Source organism: Peromyscus maniculatus, chromosome 8 (genome assembly GCF_049852395.1).
Source record: "Peromyscus maniculatus bairdii isolate BWxNUB_F1_BW_parent chromosome 8, HU_Pman_BW_mat_3.1, whole genome shotgun sequence".
NCBI classification, from domain to species: domain Eukaryota; kingdom Metazoa; phylum Chordata; class Mammalia; order Rodentia; family Cricetidae; genus Peromyscus; species Peromyscus maniculatus.
In genome coordinates, this window is record NC_134859.1 from 13,058,209 (window position 1) to 13,083,705 (window position 25,497).

The 25,497-nt window shown below is 54.8% G+C and overlaps 2 protein-coding genes, 1 long non-coding RNA gene and 1 other non-coding gene across 20 annotated transcripts; 2 read left to right on the forward strand and 2 right to left on the reverse strand.

The window, feature by feature from the left end:
• Positions 1-4: 4 nt before the first annotated feature.
• On the reverse strand, positions 5-18,643 carry Traf7 (TNF receptor associated factor 7). Of its 13 annotated transcripts, none has more exons than XM_076578016.1 (21): positions 18,501-18,643; positions 10,598-10,713; positions 10,287-10,344; positions 7,969-8,063; positions 6,066-6,219; positions 5,477-5,569; positions 5,226-5,259; positions 4,461-4,644; positions 4,217-4,351; positions 3,321-3,538; positions 3,173-3,246; positions 2,930-2,978; positions 2,728-2,855; positions 2,470-2,552; positions 1,821-1,860; positions 1,610-1,726; positions 1,400-1,522; positions 1,103-1,222; positions 878-1,009; positions 670-789; positions 5-498 (listed from the first exon to the last, which is right to left on the reverse strand). In XM_076578016.1, exons 4-21 carry the CDS (start codon positions 8,055-8,057, stop codon positions 484-486), a joined length of 1,908 nt encoding a protein of 635 aa, XP_076434131.1. In that variant the 5' UTR covers positions 8,058-8,063; positions 10,287-10,344; positions 10,598-10,713; positions 18,501-18,643; the 3' UTR covers positions 5-483. The 13 variants fall into 13 exon arrangements, with proteins under 13 accessions (XP_076434131.1, XP_076434129.1, XP_015853137.1 ...); XM_076578014.1 differs by having other exon boundaries at positions 4,223-4,351; positions 6,066-6,182; positions 7,969-8,060; positions 18,501-18,635; XM_015997651.3 differs by having other exon boundaries at positions 6,066-6,182; positions 7,969-8,060; positions 18,501-18,635.
• Positions 18,644-18,987: 344 nt separating this feature from the next.
• On the forward strand, positions 18,988-19,518 carry LOC107401429 (uncharacterized). The gene is made up of 2 exons (XR_006075253.2): positions 18,988-19,173; positions 19,373-19,518. It is a non-coding gene; the product is annotated as an uncharacterized LOC107401429 (long non-coding RNA).
• On the forward strand, positions 19,213-19,295 carry LOC121831901 (small nucleolar RNA SNORD60). Its single transcript, XR_006075496.1, has one exon. It is a non-coding gene; the product is annotated as a small nucleolar RNA SNORD60 (small nucleolar RNA).
• A 297-nt stretch (positions 19,519-19,815) lies between the features above and the next one.
• Rab26 (RAB26, member RAS oncogene family) lies at positions 19,816-25,167 on the reverse strand. 5 transcript variants are annotated; one of them, XM_006978935.4, is made up of 9 exons: positions 24,827-25,163; positions 23,474-23,584; positions 21,622-21,663; positions 21,475-21,541; positions 21,228-21,280; positions 20,836-20,901; positions 20,695-20,751; positions 20,519-20,595; positions 19,816-20,412 (listed from the first exon to the last, which is right to left on the reverse strand). In XM_006978935.4, exons 1-9 carry the CDS (start codon positions 25,022-25,024, stop codon positions 20,310-20,312), a joined length of 774 nt encoding a protein of 257 aa, XP_006978997.1. In that variant the 5' UTR covers positions 25,025-25,163; the 3' UTR covers positions 19,816-20,309. The 5 variants fall into 5 exon arrangements, with proteins under 5 accessions (XP_006978997.1, XP_076434134.1, XP_076434135.1 ...); XM_076578020.1 differs by having other exon boundaries at positions 20,170-20,412; positions 20,519-20,622; positions 20,728-20,751; positions 24,827-25,147; XM_015997647.3 differs by having other exon boundaries at positions 20,227-20,412; positions 20,519-20,605; positions 24,827-25,147.
• Positions 25,168-25,497: the final 330 nt, after the last annotated feature.

The following is a 25,497-nucleotide window of genomic DNA, read 5'->3' on the forward strand; positions in this document are numbered from 1 at the left end:
CAACCACAGTCTGTGCAACTTTTATTTCAACAGGGAAGTAATAAAATCTATATACAGTCTAAAACCGGTAGAAAAGGTGAATAAAAAGACCCACGGTCCGTCTGGGTCCTGCCAGGAGTGGTGCTGCGAGCCTTTCATCCCCGCACTGGGGGGTGGAGGCCAGCCTGGCTGACATAGTGAGTTCCAGGAAAGCCAGAGCTACATACTGAGACCCTGTCTCAAAACAAAAATCTGTGGAGTGGTGAATGGTGGGCCGGGCAAGCATCGTACCTGGCGCCCAGAGGTGGCCTGGGCATTTCTCTGGTAGAAGTAAGAGTGGGTCCTAAAGAAGATCCCTCTCCAAGCACAGGGCAGAGATGACACTGCCTAGCTGTTTGAGCCTGTCTACCTGTCTCCACAAGACAGGCAGAAATTCCAAGGCCATCATGTAGGACCAGCCTGACTGACAGACCCAAAGGGAGCCAAAGCTTGGCTTGGATTCTGTTAGCATGTCCAAACCTGCAAAGAAAGGGTCTGTTTCAGATCCCCTGTGGCACAAGGATTCCCTTCTGGCCAGTCTAAGTCTCCCAGCCCTCCACTTTTACCTGCCTGGACCACTTGCCCATCACCCGCTCTCAGAGCTCCATCCTATACAAGCCCTGGCAACAGGCTGAGCCACAAAGCACTGACCTTGACGGTGCTATCCACAGCCCCTGAGAAGAGCCGGCCCCGGGAAACAGCCAGGGCAGTGACACTGCCCTGATGGCGCAGCAATGTCTGTGTGCAGATCATGTTGTCCATACTCCAGACCTGGGGACGGGGGGAACAGGGGCTATGAGGGCCTACCCTGGCCCAGCCACTTCTGGACCGCCTCCTCCTGCTCCTGGGCAGCACATACCCTGAGGGACCGGTCATAGGATGCACTGAAGACTTTGGTCTGGTCTGGTGTTGAAATGACTGCCAGGGCATATACTGTGCCCACATGGCCCGTTAGGGTCCGCACCTGCTCTTTGGACTCAATGTCCCATACCTGAAAGGGGGAAGGCCCAAATGAGTTAGAGCTAGGGACCTAAAACAAGAGCAGGAGAGAAGGAGGCCTGCTACAGGGTTGCCTAGCCCTTACATGGATGAGGTTCTCGTAGGTGCCACAGACAATGTGGTGATTTGTCACAGCAATGGAGTAGACACTGCCACCAGATGTCTGCAGGACATGGATGCAGTCAAGGGTCCGAATGTCCCAGATCTAGGGAAAAGTGTGTCACTTACTCTCAGGCCAGGCACTTACCTTGGGCCTCTGGGATTCAGGAGGAGGCAGCCTCAGAGCATGTCCAAGAGTAGGGGAAGGGCAGAAGGAGCTCTAGGACACCCTAAGAAGTGCAGCAGAGGGCAAGTCCCTGCCCCCAGGGGTGGCCTGGCGCACCTTGATTGTCTGGTAAGAGCCACTGTACAGATAGCTCTGTGCTGCCACCAGGGCCCGCACCCAGTGGTTGAGGCCTGTGAGCTCCTTCTTCAACTTTAGCTCAGTGCCCACGATGTCCCAGACCTGTAGGGATGGACACGAGCCTGGGCTAGAAAGGCATCCCCTGCCCCAGTACCCCCCCCCATACACACACACACCCCTTGCCCATACCTTGATGGCCTTCAGGGAGCCGCTGAAGAGCATGTTATGGGAGGACACCAGTGTGCACACAGGGTTGTCGTGGGCACGGATGGTGTTTACCTTCTGCAGGTTCTGGATGTCCCACACCTGTAGGGAGTGACGGTAAACCTCAGGACTCCAGGTTAGCGAGGAAGGCAAGAACTGGGCTGTCTCTGCCCCCACCCCTCCTGCGCTCACTCACAATGATGGTGCAGTCTGCAGACCCACTGTACAGCTTGCACCTGGGGAAGCAAAGTCGGCACATGGAAGCGAGAGAGACTACCACACTGGGTCATGGTACCCTGCTCAGCCCCAGGAACGAACGTGGCTTGTCCCAGGGACAACCAGCCTGGGAAACATTTGATGGCTAAGCTGATCTGGTGGCGAGGTCACCTATACTGAGTCCCGAGTCCCAGGGAGGCCACCGCTACCAGTTAAAGGGAGACAGGCCCTTGCCCTCAATACCTAGTACGACCACACACGGGCCAGCACAACGCGAGAAAGGAGGGCCAGGCTTGGGAAGAGCCTACTGAGAAGTTAAGCATGGTAACGGCCACATGGACTATAAACCAGAGTTAAGCCCAAGGTACTTGTCATCCTGGTGACTGTTGAGCTGTCCTACCCTCTAAGAGTGCCACCTCTGGTTTCTAGCCACCTGACATGCTCAGGCAGGGCCAGGCTCTGCTGTAAGTTCACAGACTGTCACTTAGGAACCCAGTATTGCTCAGGTGTGAGTGTCCATAGGTGGACAGGACACAAGCTACACAGACTCAGATACAGGCCCGGGTCCACAGGGCATCAGTACAGCACCTTCTGGCCCTGTGGTCAGTAGGTCCAATATCAAGACTCACCCCTGGATGCAGAGCGCCAGCACAATACCATCATGACCCTCCAGTGTCTTTTGGCACTTGTAAGTGGTACACGTGTCCCACACCTGCAGAGATCAGGCCAGACCAGGGCCCCGCAGGGTCAGTCCGGTGCCAAAAGGACAGGACAGCAGCCATCAGGGGAGAAGACCCAACCATGGGCAGGAGGTAGCAGAGGCTGGCATGCAATGCCCACCTGAGCCCAGCCATGATGCGGAGCCTGTGGAACGGGACCCCACTCACCTTGATCGTCTTGTCAGAAGAGCCACTGAAGAGCAGGTCACCCATGGAATAGACACAGAGGCACCAGACCGGGCCCTGGTGGCCCACAAAGGTCCCTTTGCACTTGAAGATCTGCTGAGGGTCATAGGCTACAAACGGGAGAAGTTAGTGAGGGGCTGGTTGGGCTCTGGAGCCAGTGTTAGCAGCAGTGGGTTATACTCACATCCGAGGATGCCCATGTTCAGGCGTGCGTTGATGTGAGAGAGCTCGTCCTGCAAGAGCAAGAGCAGAGCAGGGAACGGGTGGGTGGGACCGACATGCGCTCTGGGGAAGCTACGGAGCCCCAGGCCGAGGGTCAGTTCTTACTGGAACACAGACCCTTAAACCTGAGCACCAGGGGCCAAGGGCAGAGGCGGGACCCCATCTTCCCTCCCGTGACTCACCACTGCAACCCTCCCACACTCACGTTCAACATGGATGCATCCCTCCGGAACTCCATGAGGTCCTCGCTGAGCTTGCTCTGGTTCTCATCAAGGACATCTGAACAAGAACAGAAAGGTATCACCGGGGTCCAGAACAGTGCTGAACCCCATGTTCTCTGGATTAGACCTTACCAAACTTGAGCTCAAGGCTCTTCTCCAGCTGGTCAATCTTCTCTGAGAGCTTGCCCAGCATGGAGCGCAGGAAGGCAATCTCTTGGTCCTTCTGGGCCAGCGCCACATGCATCTCATGGAAGCGGTCATCAGTCTGCTGCAGGAACTCCTTCAGGCCCTCAAAGCGGCACGTTTCCAGGTGCGTCTCATATGTGTCCTGATTCCCGATGAATGTGCACCTGGGGGAACAGGACGGCTGCCCACCTACCTGCCTGGCAAGACTGACCCTTAACCTCCCTAACCCCACGAAATCCCTCAAGTCATCACGGTTATGCCCATGTCCCCCCAGATCCAGCTACCTTCCCACCCCCCACCACCCAGCAGTTAGATCATTTCACCAATGAAATCTTTTTTGTTTGTTTATTTTTTGAGACAGAGTTTCTCTGTGTAATCACCCTGGCTGTCCTGGAACTCACTTTATGGAGATCCACCTGCCTTTGCCTCCTGAGTGCTGGGATTAAAGGCATGCAACACCACCATCCAGTTCACTAATGAAATCTTATCACATACTTTCAGAATGCCTCAAGAATCCTTCCCTCCCTGAGGAAAACCTCTGCCCATCAACAGCTTCCCCGCTCTCAACAGTGGGGCAGGATGCTCCTTACCTCTTGTTCCTGCTTCCCCTTCACTCCCATTGCAGCCATTTGTTCAAATCTATGCCCCTGACCCACCTTCCCTGATAACCCCACCTCCAACCTGTTCGGTCCTCTCTGTTCTCCTGGGCACCTGGATATGGGCTGTGACGGCAGTCATTGGTGTGGCTCCCAGCTCTGGTCCAGCTCCCAGGCACCAGCTCCCAGAAGCCCTCAGCTGCGAACTCAAACCCACCAGCCCACACCCCGCCCCCGCCCACTCACCCGTACTTGGAGTGGGGACACTTGATGTGCTCGCATTCTTTCAGGTGGGCCTCCAGGTTCATCTTGAGAAGGGGAGGGCAGCTGGGGTTATTGGGGCAGCGCACAGGCCTGTAGTCACAGCTACTCTCGTGGTCCCTGTGCATACACAGGACGTGGGGGCGGAGCCAAGACCCCCACAGTGGAGCCCCAGAGAAGTCAATGAGCTCAGCCACCCCAGGGGGATGGAGGATCAGGAGGTACTCACTTCCGGGCACTAAGCTTGATGGTGAAGGGGCAGCCCCTCGGGTCTACCTCAAAGACGCCAGGCTTCCCAGTGCCCGCTGCATGGCAGCCATGCCGGCAATGTATGAAGAGCTCTCCAATCTGCTCAGCTACCGCAATGTTGTTGACCACCACCGTCAGCTTGGCATTGTCCACAGGACACTTCTCTGGGAGAGGAGGACATGCTGAGCCCACCACCTGCCCAGCCACCTCTCCCCCTGGCAGCTTGGCCCAGTGGGAAGCCAAGTCTTGGAGAAGGGGGTGCAATGTCAGGACAGGTCACCAGAAGCCCGCTGGGTGCCTTGTCCACTCTCATCTGCCCCAAGGTGCCTGTGCAGGAAAAGCTGCACAGCAGACCTCCCAGAGGATGAGCAGGTAGCGACAGAGGTCTCTTAGCTGGCCCAGCAGTCTTGGGCAGGGGCGAGGGGTAGTGGACAGAAGGCAATCAGCTTGGTGTGAGACACAAGCAGGGACTGCCATGGACAAGAGCATCTGTTGGAGCCCCAGTCCTCACTCTGGGACCCATCCCATGTCCACCACGGCAAAGGCTGGAGACACCCGGAATTTGGGGTCCTTCGCCTGCCAGGCTTGAGCCCTTGCCACAACACTATTCCAGCCCAACAAGGAGAGGCCACACATGCCTGGATGGGGAAGCAGTGGCCTCTGCTGGCAGATCGGGAAATAGCAGGGTGGAGACCACCCACTACCCACCACCCTCCCCGGGGCTACACGGGAGGCACAGACCTACCTGACTTCAAGGCGCATCGTCTGCAGAATGTGTGCTGTGGGGACAAAAAGTGGACTTAAGGGAGAGTTGTGGTTGTCGTCCCTCTAAGTCTAGGTCAGCGGTAGCCCAAAGCTCACCCCATCTCATCCCTGGCAGGCAAAGAGCACCTGCCTGTCAGCCAGTTTAGGACTATGAGCAAGGCCAGCAACCCACGGGTCTGAGCATCAAAGGGAGCACCTGGGGTTGTGGAGGAAGAGGGTCTGTGACCTCACCCCACATGTAGTGATCACAGGGTCCTTGAACACACTGCAGCAGAGCTGGCAGCACAGTTTTACCGAGGGCTGCTCGGCAAACACCAATGGTTCCTAGACAGAGCAGAGCAAAAGCCAGATGATCAGGAGGTGGGCCTGGAGCGCTGAGGCGGGGGTTTCGGGAACAGACCCTCAGCAACATTAACTACCCAGGCCACCTGCATGTCCACCCTGTCCGGGGCTCTTCTCCAGGGCTGGGCCTATCCTGCTGGAGGTGCTGCTGAATCTGGAGACCCATGAGAGGACCAAGGAGAATAAGCAAGGGGTGTAGCTCAGAGGCCGGCCGTAAGCAGGGACCAGCCCCCCCCCACAGGTCTGCACACAGTCTCAGCCAGCCGTACTGGCCCCTTCCGGGCATACGGGCTAGAAAAGTGCCCCAGCCTCACCTTCCCACACTCATCCCCAGAGTCTCAACGTGGACCAGAAGCCCTAACCAGGTCTGACCTACCCTCACCGTGGGCTACGGTGGAGGGCCTGAGGGGAAAGGGCCTGTGCCACGGCAGCGGTGACTATCCTGGAAGATGGTTCCCGTCAAGCCCACCACACCTACCGGCTCCTCCTCCTCCTCAGGCAGCGAGAACGTGGAGCGCAGGGACATGCTGGACTCGGAGTGTAGGGAGCGGACAGAGATGGCTGAGTCAGAGCGGCGCGGAGTGTTGATAGGGGGCTGCAGAGATGGAGGCGGCCCATCAGGGGGGGGAGCCCTGTGGAGGCAGGGGTGCCCCTAAGCCACCCCACTTCCAGCAAGCCCACCAGCCTGCGGACTGTGTGGGAGGCTGGTGTGGCCTCGGTCCCTGCTGCCTGTGGTGGCCGGCCCTGGCCTTTGGTGCTGGGCTGCCTGCTCTCGCCTGCCAATTTTCTTTGTGTAAATGGAGAGATTTCCTGCTATTCAATTCTACAGGACATGCTCGGGCTTCTTCCTGCTTCCCGTGAGGGAATGTGGGCTGCAGAGAGGCTGCATCCACCAGCCAATCCTGGGGCAGTTAAGACCACAGATTACTGAACAGAAAAGAGTAGAAGCCTGGCCGAGGAGAGGTGGCCATGAACTGAGCTGCCTTTTTGGCCAGGAAGACACTAGACCCGGCTAAGGAGGTTCATTGTAACGACAGGAATGTCCCACCAGAGGCTGACCTAGACTCCTGAGACCTGAGGGAAGCAAACCTTTGTGAGGTCCTGGGGAGGAGAGGCACAGTTTCCAAGAGCCACTGCTGCTACAGCTCTTCCCTTCAGGCTGACAAGACACCCGCAGCCCCATTTGTGAGCAAGAACCTGTGTTGGGCCCAATGTCCTGGGCCCGCCTGCCACCTTTGAGCCTGGGTCCAGAACAGGGGGCAGAGGCTGACACGTACTTCATTCACCAGGGCAGTGCCCACCTCCTTTAACTAGGGTGTCCCAAGTGACACCCTGCGTGGGAATGCCATGTGGGGTCCAGAGGACAAAGCTGAAGGAAGGGAGTCAAGCACCCCCAGAGGCAGCAGTGGCAGGCAGAGGAGCAGGGAGCACATGGCAGGAGCTGGTACAGAGCTGCACCCTCTCCTCTGCCGACTGGCCAGGGCAGCTCTTAGGCTGCCACCCTGAGCACAGGAACCGAGAGGTCAGGCCAGTGGGATGGGGTGGGCATGGCTGCCCATCGTCCCACAGCAAACGGCAGGTTCCAGTACATCTTTAAAGTTACTGTAACCTCTCAGCTGCCCCGGGTATCCAAAGCCAGAGGCAGAATGAATGTACTTCCGAGGCCCGGGCTGCAGTTGGAGTGGAGTGGTGGCTGAGACAGGTCCAACCGTGGGAGCAGGACGCGTGTGACTCACCCTGGGCTCAGTGCGGTGCCAGGCCCACACTATGCCTATTCAGAGTTCATCTTCCTACTGAAAAGGGGAAAGGGCTGGGCACAGTGGCACACGTCTTTAACCTCAGCACTCAGGAGACAGACAGGCAGAGCTCTAAGTTCAAGGACATCCTGGTCTACATAGTGAGTTCTAGGATGGCAAGGGTGATGTAGAGAGACCCTGTCTCAAAAAATGAAAACAAACAAAAAAAGAACACTACCAAAAATAAAAAAATAAAAGCAAAATGGAAAAAAAAGCCTGCTGCCTCTGCCTTCTGCCCGGCCTGGCCTCCAAGCAGACTGCCATTCTGCCAGCTCTGTCCCCCTGGCAGACTCACCGGAGTGGACCTTTTATGGCTCCCACCTCACTTAAGATGGAAGCAAAACTGCCTGACCTTGGCCTCCAGGGGCCATCCCTGAAGCCCAGTCCCACAAACTGGCTGCCCCCTGCCTCCATCCAGCTACAGGAGCTTCCTCTTAGTTTCAGGAATGTGACAAGTGCTCACACCTCAGGAGGTTTCACTGTTCCCTCTCTGCTCTCAGCTCTTCCCGAGACCTGGTCTGCAGAGTGCAGGACCTGGTAGGGGACTCAGGAGTCATAGGAGGCTCCTGCATCGTGGGGACCTACCATGCTGTCCTCTTCATCCCGTGGCGAATAGGCAAGGGTGCTAGAGGAGGAAGGCGTCCTGCGATGCTGTTTGTATGTGCTGGTCCCATCAGCTGCTAAAAAGAGGGGAAGGGCGGAGTGACATGACTGTGGTGGAGGGAGGGACTGAGTCAGTGGGGACAGCAGTCTTCGGCAGAGCCTATGTCTATGGGACCCCTCAGATTGTCTCTAGGTTTCTGCTTCCCTAGCAGCCGGAGGCTCCTGGAATGGGACACGGGTATCTGGGATTGTCTTCCAAGGTAAGACCAGTCCTGGCAGTGTGACCCTGGCTCATCAGTCCGGCCCTGCAGATAACTGAGGATGGGTACTGCTAGCTGCCCCACCCCACTTACCAACTGGAGACTTTCAAATTATTTATCTCCCTCTTCTGGCAGGAGAACCAGGACCGAGCTCATGCTAATCAAGAGTACTGCATCCCCAGCCCTTGTTTTTCTTTTTCTAATTTTATGTGTGTGAGTGTTTTGCCTACATGTACGTCTGTACACCACACATGTGTCTGGTACCCATGGAGGCCAGAAGATGGCCTCAATCTCCTAGAATTGGAGTTACAGGTTGATGTATGCTAAGAATGGAACCTGGGTCCTCTAGAAGAACCACTAAGACATCTCTCTAGATCCAGCTCTTGCTTGAGTTGGGCTTTTTGAGACAGAATCTCACTATGTAGCCTTAACTGGCTTGGATTTATTATGTAGACCAGGCTGGCCTGGAACTCCTAGGAAATCTGTCTCTATCTCTCAAAGGGCTGAGATTAGTGGTGTGCACCACCATGCCTGGTTCAGCCCCTGTTTTAAGATAGGATCTCTCTATGTAGCTCAGGGGTACTTCAAATGCATTACTTTCCTGCCTCCATCTCAGGAGCGCTAGGATGACAGGCGAGCGCCACCATGCCCAGCTAACACCCTTCTTTCACAGCCTACAAGGTTCTATGCTTCAGCCTGACAAGGGGCCGTCCATGCCTAGTTGGGTGCACAATCAACCCCATTTGTGCGTGAGTGACATGACATCTTTTCTAGGGTACATCACTTGGGGACATCTGTTTGACCTTCAAGGTAGTTCTACCAGGCTGAGTTCTCTGACAGCTTTAGTTCAGAAGAGGAAACTGAGGCACAGAGAGACTGAAGGACCTCAGCTAATATAGGGCCAGGTTAATATGACATTCTGGTAGCCTAGGTCCTCCTGCCTCCTGCCTGGCACAAGCAGATTCAGGAACTAGGACTAGCTAGCCTTGTTGACCTCCCTCCTCTTGCCCACAGAATATCCTGTCCAGCCTGCGTCAGAAGGCAGGGAGGGGCTCCTGGAGAATGAAGTATCAAGGGTCTGCATGGGAACCAGAGAACCACCTCACAGATCTACAGGCTGCAGCACTGGAGACAGGCTACAACCAGCCCAGGTTCAAACAGATCCAGATGTCATAGCAACCAGAATCCTAAACACCTCCATTCAAGATCGGGAATATGACTGTCTACACTGTGATCGGGCCTCAGTTTCTCCATCTGTAATGAGAGGGGCCAGATGAGGCATGTACTGGTACCTCACTGCCTAGCTGATCACCCCTAGCCACCCAGAAACCAGGGTACAGCAGACCACATGCCATTTTGGCTCTGGAACCCTCAACAGTAGTGACAGAGATAGATAAGACGTTAAGCAACAGCCTCCTGGGGAGTGGGTGTGGGAGAAGAGGCCCCTTCAGTGCCCTGAGGCTGTCCAGGATTAAAAGACACCGGTGTGCACCCGGTGACCCTGTGCCTTCAGCCACGGGAAGGCAATTAAAAAACCAATTAGTAGCTGGTGCACTCCTGCAGTGGAGCACTAGAAAAGCAGAACACAGTGCCCCAGAACCCTGGCCCTCCCCAGCCTTCAGCAGGGATGCTGCCCACTGCACCAACCTGTGCTAGGATCTCTTGGAGTACCTTGTCTGATAGCACCAGACCACGCTAGAAAAGATGCTGTGCCAGTCACACCCTCTTGGATGCTAGGAGCCCGTGGCTGGGATGAGGCATGAGTCACTGTGACCAGATATAGGTATAACTGGTGGTACTCTGTTCCCCGGAGGGGATGGACAAGTTTTGGGGAAGAAGGAGGTAGGAGGCAACTAATAACAAAGGCGAGGCCCAGGAACAGGACTGCCTGACTCTGCCCAGCTGGCAGTTGAGACATGGCAAGAAACAGGCCAGGAGACCAACAACGCTCCTTCACCAACACAATTACCCACTGCCCATCCACCAGGACATGCCCCTAGATCCCAGTAGAGTACAGATTCTTCCTGATGACAGGCTCACCTTTGGTGATGGTGGTGACGGTCGAGAAGGTAGGCCCAAAGGTCGTTTCCATTCTGGTCTAATAGATAATGGAAAAGACTTAATGCAGTACGAACAGGGTCACACATACTGCCATGCTTACCTGCCAGAGGCTCACCTGCATGCATATACAGGGACACACCATCAACAGGCACAGGCTGTCCTGAGGGACCCTCCGAGGAGGGAGAGCACTACCAGCAGCTCCGCCCTCAGTGCCAGGTTATGTATAGCATGCTGGGCTCTGGGGTGTGGTATGCAGAGGGCGGACCCTCACCCTCAGGTGCCTCTCTTACCCCACTGCTGTCTGGGGAGGGAAGGTTGGCGGGCCCCCCAGAGAAGCGGTTGTAGCGGGCACTCTTGGCTGAGCTCATGCTCTAGAGAGGCATCCAGGTTCCTCGGGCAGTGTCCCCTATGGGTAGAACACAAATGAGGGGCTTCAAAGGTGGCATCCTGGGTACTTAGAAGTCAAAGTTTCCCCACCTGGTAGACCTCTGGCCAGTCCATCCCAGGGCAGGTCTTAACTTCTTCCTACCTCTGATGCCTTGCTGGCAGTACCACAGTGGGCAAGGGCCTGACTGCCCTTCCTTCAAAGCTGCAAAGGCCCTAGCTATAGGAAAGCAGGCTCCTGAGGACAGGTGACATTTAGTGGTACCATCCATTCAGGCCTGGACCTTTTGAGGAAACCACCCAGCTCCATCCCTGAAGTGAAAAACCCCATCTGTGTTGGTCGGTCCTCTGGTCCTGACCACAGCTCATCACTTTGAGAGCTGCCACTCTGCAGGCCAAGGCTGGGTCTTGATTTCTACCCATCCATTAACCTGGACCTAAGGCGTGGCACACACATACCAGGACTTAGTTGCATGGGGCCCCACCAGAGCAACGCGAATGTGTTCTCTGCCATAGCAGATGCTATCACTATCCAGCCGGGACCACCGAGACCCATGGGCAAAGTCACTTGAGCCTGTCTCCCAACTGTGGTCACACAGGAAAAAGATGAACCCTAGATCTTAACCAATGGCAGTCACCCACACCAGCTGTGCCATTCAAGGATTAGGGTAGCAGAAGGCACAAGGGAAGCATACAAGGACCAGTGTCCCTGCTCTGCGCAGAAGAGAGGGGCAGGAGAAAGGGTAGACATGTGGCCTCTATAGGGAAGGGAAGATTAGAAAGAGACCCAGGCAGCATGTCATCCTCAGGACAGGCCCAGGACAACACCCACCCTGTGACACTGCAGCTGTAGACACTGCAGGGACACAGCACTGTCAGAAGACATCCCCTAAGGGTCCCCCCTCAGGACCCTGCAAGCATGACTACTCAACAAACAGCAGCAGCCTTATTTACGCCCCAGAGGGCGCCCTGTAAGGAGCAGGGTTGTTGTGGAATAGAATATTTATTTAACTATGTAAAGATGTGTTGCTGTTTCACCTTGCCTGCCTAAGGGACCTGATTGGTCTAATAAGAAGCTGACTGGCCAATAGCTAGGTAGTGGAGGGACAGGCGGGGTTGGTGGGCCGAGAGAAAAGGGGAGCCAGCCAGCGGGGGGCCAGCCAGACACGGAGAAAGCAGGAAAGCAGGATGGACAGTACACAGATGGGGTAAACGAGCCTTGGGGCAGCACACAGATGAATAGAAATGGGTTCATTAAAAAGCAAGCCAGAAACAAGCCAAGGCCGAGCCTTCACAACTAAGTCTCCATGTCATGATTTGGGGGCTGGCGCTCCAAGAAAGCCTCCAGGGTGCCACAATCAACTGTGCACTCTCCCTCTCACAGGCCACCTAGGGATTCGTACCACGGGCTCACTGCCCAAGTGGAGCCTCTGAAGCCACCTTTTGGGGAGACGTGGCAGTGGAGCATCCATCCCACAGCCCATCACGGGTGGCTTGGCTGTGCCAAGGCCGTCGAGGGCAGAGAAGGGACAGGAAGAGAGGGCGCGCGGAGGGGTCTAGTGAACCATGCACTAAACCTGGGCCCTAGATCAAGGCGAGACAGACGGTCTCTACCCCAGCTCCCTGGGGATACTGCACATGGGCAGCTGCTCCACTTTCTCCCTCACGTCTCCTGACACTGTCTCTTCAGGAAGGCCACAAAGTCTGTCCTGCTTTACTCAGAGTTGTTCAGCCCCACCCAGAGGGCTCTGAGGAAGGACTGGCTCCCAACCTGTCTGCAACCCCTGCTGATTTCTAGTCCTTTCCTTGTACTGCCCAGGCCTCATCCACTTCTTCAGCCGCCACCTGCAGTTCCATCTACCTGCCATGGACCCACTTTGGGCCTCAGGCCTCAACCCTCCCTCTCACAGATCAGGGGAGCTTCTGGCCCCTGTAATTGGCAGTCAGGCCCTTGCCATCTGTCACTCTAGACACCCTCAAATGCAGGTAAGTGGAATTCTCGAAAAGGCAGGCCACACAGCTGCCATGACAGTTGCCAATGCAAACCCGAGGCTCTATGGTAATCACTTCCTCCCTCCCATTGCACCCATCTCAATATCCCCAGGTACCCCCAGGCCCATCTGTGGTTCTAGGGTCTGGCAAGCTCAGAGGAGGTAGGCCTGGGGCAGGGATGTGAATAAGGTCCGCAGGTAACCCTGCCCTCTTCTGCCTCTTTCCCCAGCAGTCTCCTCCCTGAGCAGGAAGGTCCTCGAGAGCTGCCCTGTTGACTTAGATGAAAACACCTTTGCCACAGGGACTTCCAACCAGCCTAGAGCTGGGGGCTTCAGGCTTGCTCCATCAGTGTGAAAGATTTAACCCTTTGGAGAAACCCCAGGAGGTGGGCTCACAGGGTATTAAGAGATAGACCTACATTCCACAGAGCCGTTTCCTAGCACCTGTTGCTTTGGGCTGGGAGCCCAGGACCACAGTGCCTGGCTTCTCTCGGGCTCTATTGTAAGGTTAAAAAAGAAAAAGTACACTTGAAACATGCAAATCAGTGGCCAGGCCATAGAGCCAGTACAGGGCAACAGAACTAGCCTGAAAGGAAGTAGAGAGCCAAGCTGAGCTGGAAAGGAGGGAGGCAGATTGCTCTGGGCTCGGAAAGCAGCTTCCCAGTTCACGTGGTTTCAGCCTCCTTCAGGGACCGGAGGGTAGGCTAGCCTCAGGCTAGCGTCCAGAATCCCCATCTGTGCGCCACCCACAAGGCAGCCACCACCACTAGCACAGGATTGAGCAACACACTGAAGGCGCTCTCTGGGTCAGTTCCCCAGGGCCTGAGCTTTGCAATAACAGGATTCCCCAGCTGGTGGAGGCAGGCTGAGGCAGCAGAGAAAGCGTCACGCAGGCCAAACACACCGGAAGCTGGAGCCTACACTCTGCCGACACTCTGGAAGAAAGCTGTCAACTCGAGTAGGAACTCCTCAGGGGTTATGTGTCCTAGAAGCCTGATCTCGCCTGTCCTCTAATTCCCAGGGTCGGAAGGACAGATTTCCACAAGGTTGGCAGCCTGTCCTCAAGCTAGGAAAAGCTACGGGCAGTGGGTTAAGTCAGATCTTGTCACCTAAGCTCCCTTGCCGCTTTCCAAGTCCAAGAAGACCACTTCCCTGTTGGTGGAGCCCAGGACATGAGGGCCGAAGAGACAGAATCTTACTTTTTTATTTTGCTGTTTTCCCTTTTCACATTATTTCCCTCCCACTTATTTTTCTGTACGTGTGCATCTGTACATGTGTGTGCCTCAGTCCCTACCATGAGTGTAGAGAGGTCAGAAAACAACTGAGGAAGTAGGTTCTCTCCTTCCACCCAGGCCTCCATCTACTCCGCAAGACGGCATTTATTTATTTATTTACTTATTTTAATTTATTTATTGTGTGTGAGCAGGAGCTCATGTGCTATGGCACACATGTGGAAGTCAGAAGACAACTGGGGGGGGGTTGGTTCTCTTCCTTCCATTATGTGGGTCCCAGGAATCGACCTCAGGTCATCTTTGGTGGTAAGTTTCCATATCTGCTGAGCGATCTCACCAGCCAAAGATTTATCTTTAAAAAAAAAAATTGTTTAGATTTAATTTTATTTTTTTTACATGTATGTGTATGAGTGTTTTACCATACTGTGTGTGTGTTTGTGCGCTACACTCACGCTGGTGCTCGAGGAGGTGCTGAGCCTCCCTGGGGGTGCTGGGAACCCAACCCAGTTCTTTGCAACAAAAACATGTGCTCTTAATCACTGAGCAACTCTCCAGCCCCCCAAAGATTTATGTTAAAAAGAAGAAAAAAATTGTGTGTGTGTGTGTGTGTGTGTGTGTGTGTGTGTGTGTGTGAAAGTGTGTGAGACAGAGAGTGTGAGTGTTTAAGCGTGCATGTGTACTGGTACCTACAGAAACCAAAAAGGAGAGTGGTGGATCCCCAGAGTTGGAGTTTTAGGTGCTTGTGAACCACCCACTGTAAACACAAGGACCTGGCTCCAGACTACTGCCAGAGCAGAAAGTGCTCTTACCAAACCCCCAAGATTCATTCCTTTTTAATTTTTTTAATTTTATGTGTGAATGTTTTGCCTACATGTATGTCTGTGCACCATAAACAGAGTGCTCACAAAGGCCAAAAGAGAGCATCAGATCCCCTAGAACTGGAGTTACAGACAGTTGTGACCTGCCACGTGCCGAGAACTGAACCTGGGTCCTCTGGAAGAGCAAGTGCTCTTAACCACTGAGCCATCTTTCCAGCCCCGATTTGGTCTTTTTAAAGACAAAAAGTTTGAAAGCCTGAGGCAGGAGGATCGCTTTTGGGCTAAGGCCAGCTTGAATACACAGTGAAAATCTGTGTCTTGCAGACAGACAGGCAGACACAGACACACATACACACACCATGGGGGAGGGCACTATCTATTTTTGCTGTCATCAGTCGAAAAGTAGCTCAAGGCTTGTCTGAGCTGTGGGTAGCCAACAGGCTGCACCTCAGCCAGAGCACCCTCTGCTTATACTTGCCGGAGTTCCGAGCATATCTCCCGGCACAAGGAAGCCGGTGCGGGGACCCGAAGAATGTCCAGCCCCTCATTCAGCTCCCTCGGCTCAAAACCAGATCTAGCTGCCAAATCCTATAGAAACAGACTTGGTTGCCATAGCAAAGCTGCAGACACTTTCCCTGGCTTTTCCCTTGACGTCCCCTTAACACATCTTTTCCATCCCAAATAGGCAGGGTCGGACAGCCAGGGCCCCCAGAGTGTCTTTGCTTGCCTCAGATTTGAAGATCTCACAGAATCTCTAAACCCCTGGGCAGAAGCCTGTTCTGACTCCTTCCCTCCCAGCACCCAGCCTGACTTCTACCTCCAGTTTTCCTGCTGTCTACACCCACAGCTCCAACTCTGCCTGGGTCCCTTAGCTGGCTTCTCCTTCCCAGAATTCTGCCTCTTTCTTACACCCTGTATCCAGCCTCCACATCTTCCCTGCCCGGACTGAACCTCTTCAGAGCTCAGGGAGTGAACGTCAACACCTGTCCTGCCAGTGGCACTCGCCTGACCTCACTGTCCTCCCTTCCCAACTCCATGGTATAGGACTCAGGATCTGTCTAGACAGGCAGGGGCTTCCCAGAGGAGGAGACTAGTCAGATCCAGAGCAGACATAGCTCCTGAGGTGTGTTGCATCCCATCTGAGTGCCCCGCTATCACAAACAATCCAACTGGTGGCAAACTTGTGGTAACAGGTCCAGGTATCTGCTTCTCCACGTGGCTTTGATTCCCTGGTGTATTCTTCCCACCCACAGACGCCGGGGTCCAGTCACTAAAGTCCTAGGCCAGTAAGAACGTAGAGCGCAGAGACCTGCCCAGCCCTGCCCCCCACTCTATACCCGCTTCTGGCACTCACAGCAGCTCCACCCCTCAATCCTGGGTTTCAAGGTTGCTCCCCTGTACCCTCCCACCATACGATGGATGTCCCCTGTGGATCTCTTGTACGGCCCTATTTCTTTGTTTCTACCCTGTGACCTTCTTCTACCTGGGACTTTCAAGCATCAAGTCCTACATTATCAGCTCATTCCTAGTGGTCTGCTTCCCTTCAGCCATATGACTCTTCCCTAGGACTAGTGTTCTGGGGTCACTGGGGCTATCTATTGAAGGATGGGGGGGTTGGCAGGTTCCTCTCCAAGGGTTTCTCAAGAACAAGCCAATCAGAGAGCTAATAAAGTGCTAGGTGCCCACATGCTGGTAAGACCAGACCTACAGGAACCCTGGTCCACAGTAAGATACAACCAGCTGGTAAGTTTTAAAGGTGGGCACAGGCTGGCACTATACACACACAGTACCTGTGACAGAGTGATTCTGACCATGGGCCCCAGACTCAGGCAGACCTGGGTTCAAATTCTACTTTACCATTCAAGAGGGGAGTGACTGGGTAAGTTGCTTGACTTGGATGGAGACTGGATTTGTCACTCTAACACACTGTAACGGATCCAAGTCTGAAAGGAGCTGTCAGGGGTAACATAACTAAAAGCTACAGATACACCAACGGCAGCAGCTCTGAGAGACTGGAGTGGAGGCTGAGAAAGGTCAAAAGGCCGGCCCACAGACAAGCCAGGGTGGGGACACAAAAAGGCTGACCCAAGCTTTGTCCCTTCTGCTCCCACCATTACTAACCAGGCGCCCAGGGCAGCCTCGGCTAGTCCCTTGCTGAGCTGAGCCAAGCGGCCATCAGAGACTGAGCTGCCTATACCCTCTGGCCATCTCAGGTCCTCCATCAGCTGTAGCTTCTTCCTGTTTCCCACACCAGGCATTGCTTCATCCAAGCCTCATACCCACTGGGTGCTAGAGAACTGTTTAGTCTGACCCCTGAGGAGCCAGAAGCTGGGGGGCAAGGGTAGAGAGCTCCCTTTATTTCTAGTCCGTCAGCCACTGATCAGAACTAAAGACTCAGATTTGTGATTCATTCCCAGCAAGACTCTGATACAACCGCTACAAGAAGTTACAGGAAAGAACTTCTCCGATTTGGACATCTCTCTTGGCCACTCCTTCCTGGTCTGTGGTCACCTTAGTCAGGCTGCATATACAGGTTCTCACTTCCTGAAGCAACAGCGGTAAATAAATGCAGGAACCTCAGGGTACAGAGATTGGAGTTTCCACAGAGAATCATGAACATGGAGCGTCTTCTAGAGTGTCTTTATGACTGAGGCACTGCGGGCCACATCGACGTCCAAGAAAGGTATCTTGGGCATAGAGAAGCCCAAAGAAGACTGAAGAACAAGGCTGAATGGTTACTGAATCAAGGCCAGCAGTGGATGAAGGAATGAACCCGTGTGTACACGGGGAGGAACTTCAGGGGAGATGAGATTGAAGTGCAGATATCTCTAGACTTCAGCCTCATCTGATCATCTTGGCCTGCCTCAAAAAAATGTAGGCTGGGCCAACTGGCCAGGTGAAGGTTAGAAGGCAATGATTCAAGCCTCCTCACCTTTTCCTGCATCTCACCTGAATCATAAAGTTCATCATTACGCATACCAGAAGGCTCTCAGACTTTGCCCGCGTCTGTCTCCTACCTCACCTATCCCTTCCTAGTGTTTGCTAGCTTGCTCCAAGCCCTTTCTCATAGGGCCTTTAACCCTCTGGCTCCCTCTGCCTGTAAGGCACTTTCGGGAATGTCTCAGGACTGACTGTTTCTCCATTAGGTCTTTGGCTAACTCTAGCGCTCAACACTCACTTTAACTGTGTTCAGTTTTGTTGTTGGTTCCCCCCCCCCCCCGGTAATATTTACCACAGTTCCTCATGATTTTTAACTCTTCTGTCAGTCACTCGCTCCTTTTAGAATAACAGTTGTGGAAGGTGAGTCGCCACAGGAGACATTTATCAAAGTCTTGGGACATTTTTGTTGTCCCAAAGGGCTGTGGGGTATTACTACCGTCCAGGGAACAAATCCAGAAATGCTGCTACAATGCACAGGATTCCTAGAGGCAGAATGGTCTGTCTCGAAACCGAGTACCAGATGAGCTTATCAGTTTGGAATCCTGTTCCCTGACGACTCTCCAGAGCCTAGGATACTTTCTGGCACACAGGCAGCGCTCTACAAATGTAGGAGAGCAAAAGGAACTAGAGAGAGAGAGTGAAGAAAAGGACTGACAGACGAGTCTACGGAGAGTCAAGCAGACTTACGGACGCTGAGACCCCAGCAGTTTCAGTCCCGCCCCCCAGGCTAGGCCCACGACCGCTCGTGACGCTCCCATGCCAGCCCGCGCCCTGCCACACTGAAGGGGAGAACGAGCCCCAGGTCCAGTGCGCCGCGCGCACACTCACCCGCCCGCGGCTGCCTGGGAGCAGCGGCTACACCCTCCGGCATCATCTTGCCCCCTCGGCCCGCGGCCCGGAAAGGTACGGGATACAGGAGCCGGAAGGGCCGGTGCGCTGTGCACGTCGGAATTTGTAGTCCACGGACTCCTGGAACTCCGGGGGCTGCTTCACACTTGGAGTTTCCTAAACTACGACTTCCGGCGACCTCGGCACTGCAGGACCGGATTGGTGGCTTCAGAATCACTCTATGTTGCAGATCGGAATTTGATTGGCTAAATGCACTTGCCGCTCATGTTCTCAATGACTCTACAAAGGGGAGGATCTTCGAGCGACCCAAGATACCGCCTCCAAAAGAAAGTCTACGGTATGATTGGTGGAAACTGCATGATAGCTGGAGGAGCATATCACAGCGAAGGAAGGTGGGCACTTCCTCACAGACTGCCCAATCACATAAGGAGCAGTTCTATAAACGCTTGCGCGTCGGCGGCGGGCGTTCTTTTGGGAGTGAAAACTCTAGGGTGTCTTTTGGTCGGGATTTGTGGAGCACGTTTTGCCGTTAGTAGTCGCGAAGTGGAACTTGAAGGGCCGCTTAACTGCAGGCCAGCCTTCCTCGAGTGCTGCGGTGGTCTGGGCTCTGTTTTAGTCCCTTTTCCCCCCTCAATCTTCTCCCTTTTTGCAGGTAAGACCGAGTCGGGCCTGGCTTTCCTTTGCAGCACCAAGCCTGTGATGAATTGCTTTAATTTCTGACACCTCGTATGAAAACTGCATGTGCAGTCTGATTACATTGCAAGACTGAGGCTTGGGGGCTCTGCCTTTAAGCGGAAGGGCTGGGAATGAAAAGTTACCAAAAGTAAAGACTTCTGTTGTTTGACTTTCAGAGAGCATGGTGAGTCGGCGGCAGACCTTGACGGTAAATCAGCTGCGTCCAGAGTCAACAGTGGGCAGGAGGGTTTGCTGGTAAGCTGGGCATCCGTGTATCTGAATTGCTTTGCAATAAAGCGGAAGTGCAATCTTCGTTTTCAAATGTCGTTATTTCATGTACTGCACGAGGCCTAGTTGGTCCTCAGGTCTGCACAGGGCCAAGTCATGAATGTAAGGCCTGTTTAGAGCTCTGCTCTAGGGTGAGCGTTTAGCCTGTTGTGGGGGACTGTTCTGGTGAGGGCATTTGCACATGTGGAAGTCAGAATAACCCACAGGAGTCCGTGCTTCCACGCGGTGAATTCTGGGCATAGTGAGTCAGACTTTCTTGTGAATGCCTTTCTATCCCCGCTAATCCATCCTGCTGGCCCTGGACGGTGATAACCCACAGATGACACAGACTCCAGAAAACATGTTTATTAATAAAGACTTTGGGGGTGGGTTTTCACTCGAGTTTGTGGCTTGGTGACACAACGTGGGAAGGGCCAGCCTGCTGAACGGTGACTGGGTTCTAGTGCCCTTTGGTTTCCTGCCTACGTGCTAGTTTCCTCTCAGAGCTCCATAGTGGGCAGAAAGCAGGCTGCTGTAGCCTTGGGGCTAACATAAAGAATGATGGGTGGAGCCGGCCTGCCTGGACAGTATGCAGTAAGCATGGCTTTTCTTAGAAGCTCAGCACAATACATGATGCTGTCCTCTCCGCCACAAATGCCCAGAAGAGGGCAACAGAGTGCCATGGCATGGTTTGTGTGCTAAAAGACCATTTCTGTGATGGCCACTGGGGCAAAAGGGGGGTGAGCAGCCTCAAGAGTCCTGAAAATGGGTACACTAGGGGCATCCATTGGGTCAGGTCAAGACTCCATACAACTTAACAAGGCAGGGTTGCTTCCTCAGCCAGGTTCAGAGTCGACAGCAGGAGACCCCTCGGCCCTCCCTCTTGACGTAGTCATGCAGCCTGAAGTGCGGCTCGCTGGGAGGCTGCGTGGATCGCTGTTTCAGCTCCCTGAAGAGCAGGGGTGACAACAGAGCACAATGCAGCCTGTGCAGCCTCTTCCAGGCTTGTGCCCTGGAACATGAGGGTGGTGTTTCTGTTCGCTGCCAGGACTTACTTCGCTATGGCTGTGAAAGCCAAGTCGACGTTGAGGCCGGTCTTGGCGCTGGTTTCCATGAAAGGCAGCCCATACTCCTGCAAACAGCTGCTACCAGCTAGGTGCTGGCCGAGGGGGGGCAGCCCAAGAGTGACAGCCTTAGGGACACCCTCGTCACCCACCCTGTTTGGACTCACCTTGGCCAATTTCTCCCCATCTTCCCTCTTTACCACGCGTTCTTGGGCAGAATCAACCTGGCCCAGGCACAGAAGTTTTGTTAATGCTTACCCAGCTTGCCCTGTTGGGCCAGGCTGGAGAGGACAGGCTCACAATCCCACCTTGTTTCCCAGCAGCATGAGCACCACGTCCTGCTGGGCATATTCCTGGATCTCTGTCAGCCAGGCCTGTGTGGGGAAAGCTGGGGCCAGTCTCAAGGCTGGTCTTTGCCCTCTTGTGCCACATCTTTTTGGGTGCGTTTTCCTAGAAGCCCTCCCATGTGTGGACTAGAGGTACCCACCTACCTCACTGGTACCTTATCCAGGTAACCCTGGTAATGGAGCCAAGTGTCACCCAGGCCTGTTGGGTTAGTGACTAACCAACCTGGCCACCATGAGCTCACAGGGGTTCTTTAGTTTCTATCCTTCCTATTAGCAGGGGTTTTTAGAACTGTAGGGACCTTGATGGCATCTAGACAACCTGGGCCCATTCCCTCGCCAGGAAGGCCACTGACCTGGATGTTGTCGAAGGAGTCTCTGTTGGTGATGTCATAGAGCAGCAACAGGGCTGGATACAGAGAGTAATGAGGACATCCCTGGGCCCAGTGGCTCCTTCTTTACCCACTTTTAGACATTCCAAGTCACAGGATGTTACATCACCCTCTCCTGCTGTCCCACGAGTACCTCCTAGCCCCTGCCCCATGCAGCAGGTCACCCAGACTCCCTGTGGAGGAGAGCTGGTCCCCATATCTGCCGGCTTACCATGAGCGTCGCGGTAGTAGGCATGGGTGACGCTTCGGAACCGCTCCTGACCAGCTGTGTCCCAGATCTGTGGCAACAGGCACTGGTCACACTGCCCGGTGTCCCCCCGGTGTCTCCAGCCCCAAACCTGCGTCCCTGTAACCTCACCTGCAGCTTCACCTTCATGCCATCCACATCCAGGACTTTGTTCTGAAACAGAACGAGCCAGCAACAGTGAGGATGCCTGCTAACCTCTGCCCTGGGGGCTCCTGAGGTGGAAGTAGGAGAGGGAGTCATGCAAGCCATGACTGAACCCCCACTGAGGGGAGGTTGGGGGACCCCTATCCCATTTCTACGGCACCTGGTTCTCTTTCTGCTCTGAGGACTTAGACCAGACTACAGGTCACATTTGTGCTTAAAATCAGATGCTCCTGGCAGCTGCCCGGTACTCCCCGCCACTGCCTCCAGCATCAACCCCCAAGGAGGGGATCCTCTCAGGTGACCCTGCCTGGGCCCTTCCTCAGGTGGCTGCCCTGATATTAGGTTACCGTGGCCAGCTATGCCCACTTTGGGCCCTTGCTTACCACCACTGCCAAGCACCAGGTTCCACACAGGTTCCAACTTGCCAAGAGTGTACTGGTTAATGCATTACTAGTGTGTACTGGTTAGTGCATTACTAGTGCACTGTACCTGCTTGAAGACTTCAACTGGCTTAAGTCAGTGATGGTATAAATGGTACACTGTGCCTCAGTTTCCCCACATGTAGATAGGGCACCTTTAACTTAATAAGCTACTGTCTACACTAAGAACTACATCCTGCCTAGGAAAGCTAATTTCACTGCCCCCCAACCCCCACTTCAACCACTGGGATACCTATTTCTAAGGTGCTGGACTTAAGCCTGCCTGACTCGGTACTGTGCCCACAGATCACAGAACTATGGCTGGTACATAGGCAATATTCATAAACCTGCTGTCTGCAGGTCTAGACTGGTCCTTTTCAAGATTAGACCCCCGGCTGGAGTGCCCACCCACCTGTCACCCCAGAGAAGGGTTGACTACAGGCTGGGGCCATGGGGGGCTAGGCCTGGCTCCCCCTTTCTCCAGAGCTCCTGCTCAGAGTGCTTCTAGGTCTCCAGGGAACCAGGCCCAGCCATCTGCCTGGCAAGGGAGGATACTTTGCCTTTCCTGCACCCTGAACAGGGGTGCAAACCACACAGCTCTGCCTCCCTCACCTTCCACCCAGGAGTCAAGACAATGAGGGTGGGGGGAGACCAGGATAGGCAAGAAACAGCTGCTCAAGCTTGTCCTGCTCTCTCTGGCACTTCAACCTTTACATCATCCTGGACTCCAGGACCTGGAGGGCTTGAGGAGACCTGCGATCCTCAATAAAGAACAGTTCCCACTAGGAGGACCCCCCTTTCCTGTCCCCAGAATGGGCCTTCCTTCCAACCTCCTGCTAACTGGGTCTAATTAAAGGGTGAGAAAAATGCAAATTCAGGATTTGCCAAGAACACCCCAGCACCTCAGCACATGAGATTCAGACTGGGCAGGGGGGTTGGGAAGGCTTTGATGCTGGAGCTCTCAGGACCCTGCCTGGGATCCTAAGGAGGTCTCTCCCAAGCGACACTGCATTGTAGGAACTAGAGAGTTCCCAGTCCCTCCCATGGCCTTGGGTGCCCTCTTTGGGGGAGAGCAACATTGGCTTCCTGAGTGAACAGGCCTTGAGTTCCCCCCTCATTGTTACTAGCCTAGGGCACAGGTATAGATAGCTCAGTGTAGCATCAGCCCGTGCAGAACTCTCTGCTGCAGCTGAATGCAGCTACTCCCTTGGGTATTAGGCTTCCCCAGGACCCTCAGGTGTTGGGAGGCAGCTGGTTTGGTAACTAAGCTCTCATTCCTGGGCCGATGGACACATCAGGAGATGGAGAATCAGCTGCCCAGGGTACTGGGAGGACTATGTATAAGAACCATAGTACAGCTGGACCCAGTCGGAGCTCAGGATATCAGCCTCCATTCTCACCCGGAAGTCGATGCCCACAGTGGAGATGAAGGTACCAGCCAAGAAAGCTCCATCCTTGAAGCGCACCAGCAGGCAGGTCTTCCCCACACCGGAATCCCCCACCAGCATGACCTAGAGCAGACAGGGGTCAGAGGAGTCAGGCTTGGAGCTGAGGGCCTTGCCCACCTAAAGATGCTTGTGGTCTGCCTCGAGCCGTGGGGGAGGGGTGAGTGTTCCAGGCCTGTAGGTTCAGCATAGCTTGGGGAAACACAAAAGCCATGGTCCCCAATAGTGTAGGTGCTCAGCTTTTCGGCCCCTGGTTGTCCCATGTCACCTCTCCCTCCAACAATGCCACCTCAATCAAGATCTTACCTACCCTTAGCCGGGCGTTGGTGGCGCACGCCTTTAATCCCAGCACTCGGGAGGCAGAGCCAGGCGGATCTCTGTGAGTTCGAGGCCAGCCTGGACTACCAAGTGAGCTCCAGGAAAGGCGCAAAGCTACACAGAGAAACCCTGTCTCGAAAAACCAAAAAAAAAAAAAAAAAAAAAAGATCTTACCTACCCGTCCTCCACAGACATCATGCTTAATCTTGGGGGGCAGCATTTGGGGCCTATGGGGAGCAGAGCATGGGAGTGCATGGAACCCCCTAAAGAGACTTGTGGGGACTCAGTGCCAGGGGCTTCTTCAGTTCCAGCCAAGACACAGATCTCAGCAGCAAGGCTCAGTAAAGGTGTGCCCGACAGGCTGCTTTTGAAGTGAAGAGGGGCTAGCTAGGGACAATCTGTGGGCCTGAGAGAGGCAGACTGGCGAAGTCTCTCCCTCCCCCCACCAGACCTGCTGCCAAAAGCTCCAAAACCCAACGATGGCCCTGACATCAGAGGTCAGATTTACACAAGCTTCAGTTTTGGTCTGGGGGTGGCCTCTTTCCTCCTCCCTCCCAGAAAAAGGAGACTTACAGCTCCTGGAGGCGAGGGAAGGCAGCATATGGATGGGAATTGATGAGTGGAGTACCGGTAGGGCCCAAGGGTCGGGGAGACACAGCTTCAGGACTTCATCTTTCAGAACCCCTTGCTTGGTCTTACAGTAGGTGGAGTGGGGGCAGGCCCTGCCAGCTGTTGAATACCCCAGACCCGAGCCTAAGAGTTGTATGTGTGTGTGTGTGTGTGTGTGTGTGTGTGTGTGTGTGTGTGTGTGTGTGTGTGTACACGCCGGCGTGCACGCGCGCGCAACAATCTAAGGTGCTGCCTGGCTAGCTCTGGCCATTTCAGCAGCAATGGGCCGCACGGCCCTGCACTCTTCCCCGAGGCCCTCCCGGTAGTCTAGTATCCAACGACACCTGCTGCACTCCCATGGCGGGGAGGTGCCTAGCTCACCTTGAAAGCAACGTCGTAGAAGTCTCCAGTGCCACCAAGTGAGGGCCGGCCGGACTGTGGGGGCCCGTTGGGTAGCGCCTCCGGGCCAGGACGCGCAGTCCTGGGACCTGCCAGACGGGGCCGATTGGCGGCGGTGGGCAGCGTCGAGGCAGCAGGCACACTCCCCGCCTTGCTCTTTGGGGTCTTCTTCCTGGACATGGTTCTCAGTGCGCTCCTGCTGCTGCCGCCGCGCCCTGGGCCGTCCCGCGCCCCGTGCCCGCCAAGCCAGACTCGGACCCGAACCCGTCCCGCAGCAGCAGAAGCAGCAGCAGTGGCAGCATCTCCAACACTCGGCGCCTGCCCCGCCCCCGCCTCCCCGGCGGCGCAGCCACTCAGGCCCGGCCTCCCGCCGCCGCAGCCAATGGCAGCTCTGAGGCGGAGCCATGCAAATAACCCGCCGCTCCGGGGGCGGAGTCAGGAGGTCCCAGCAAGGCTCTAGGTGCTCACCCGAGGAGCATGCTCTGGTGCTCTGTGCCTTAGGCCCCCAGCTGTCTACGTCTAGTGTGAAGCACCAGGATCCTTTATCCTCTCGGCGCACTGTTCCTTACCCCAGTCTTCAATGTCCCAGCTCAGTAACCTAGCTCAAAAGACTGGGCCCCAGACCGGAGACATGTGTGTGTTCTGAGGTGAGG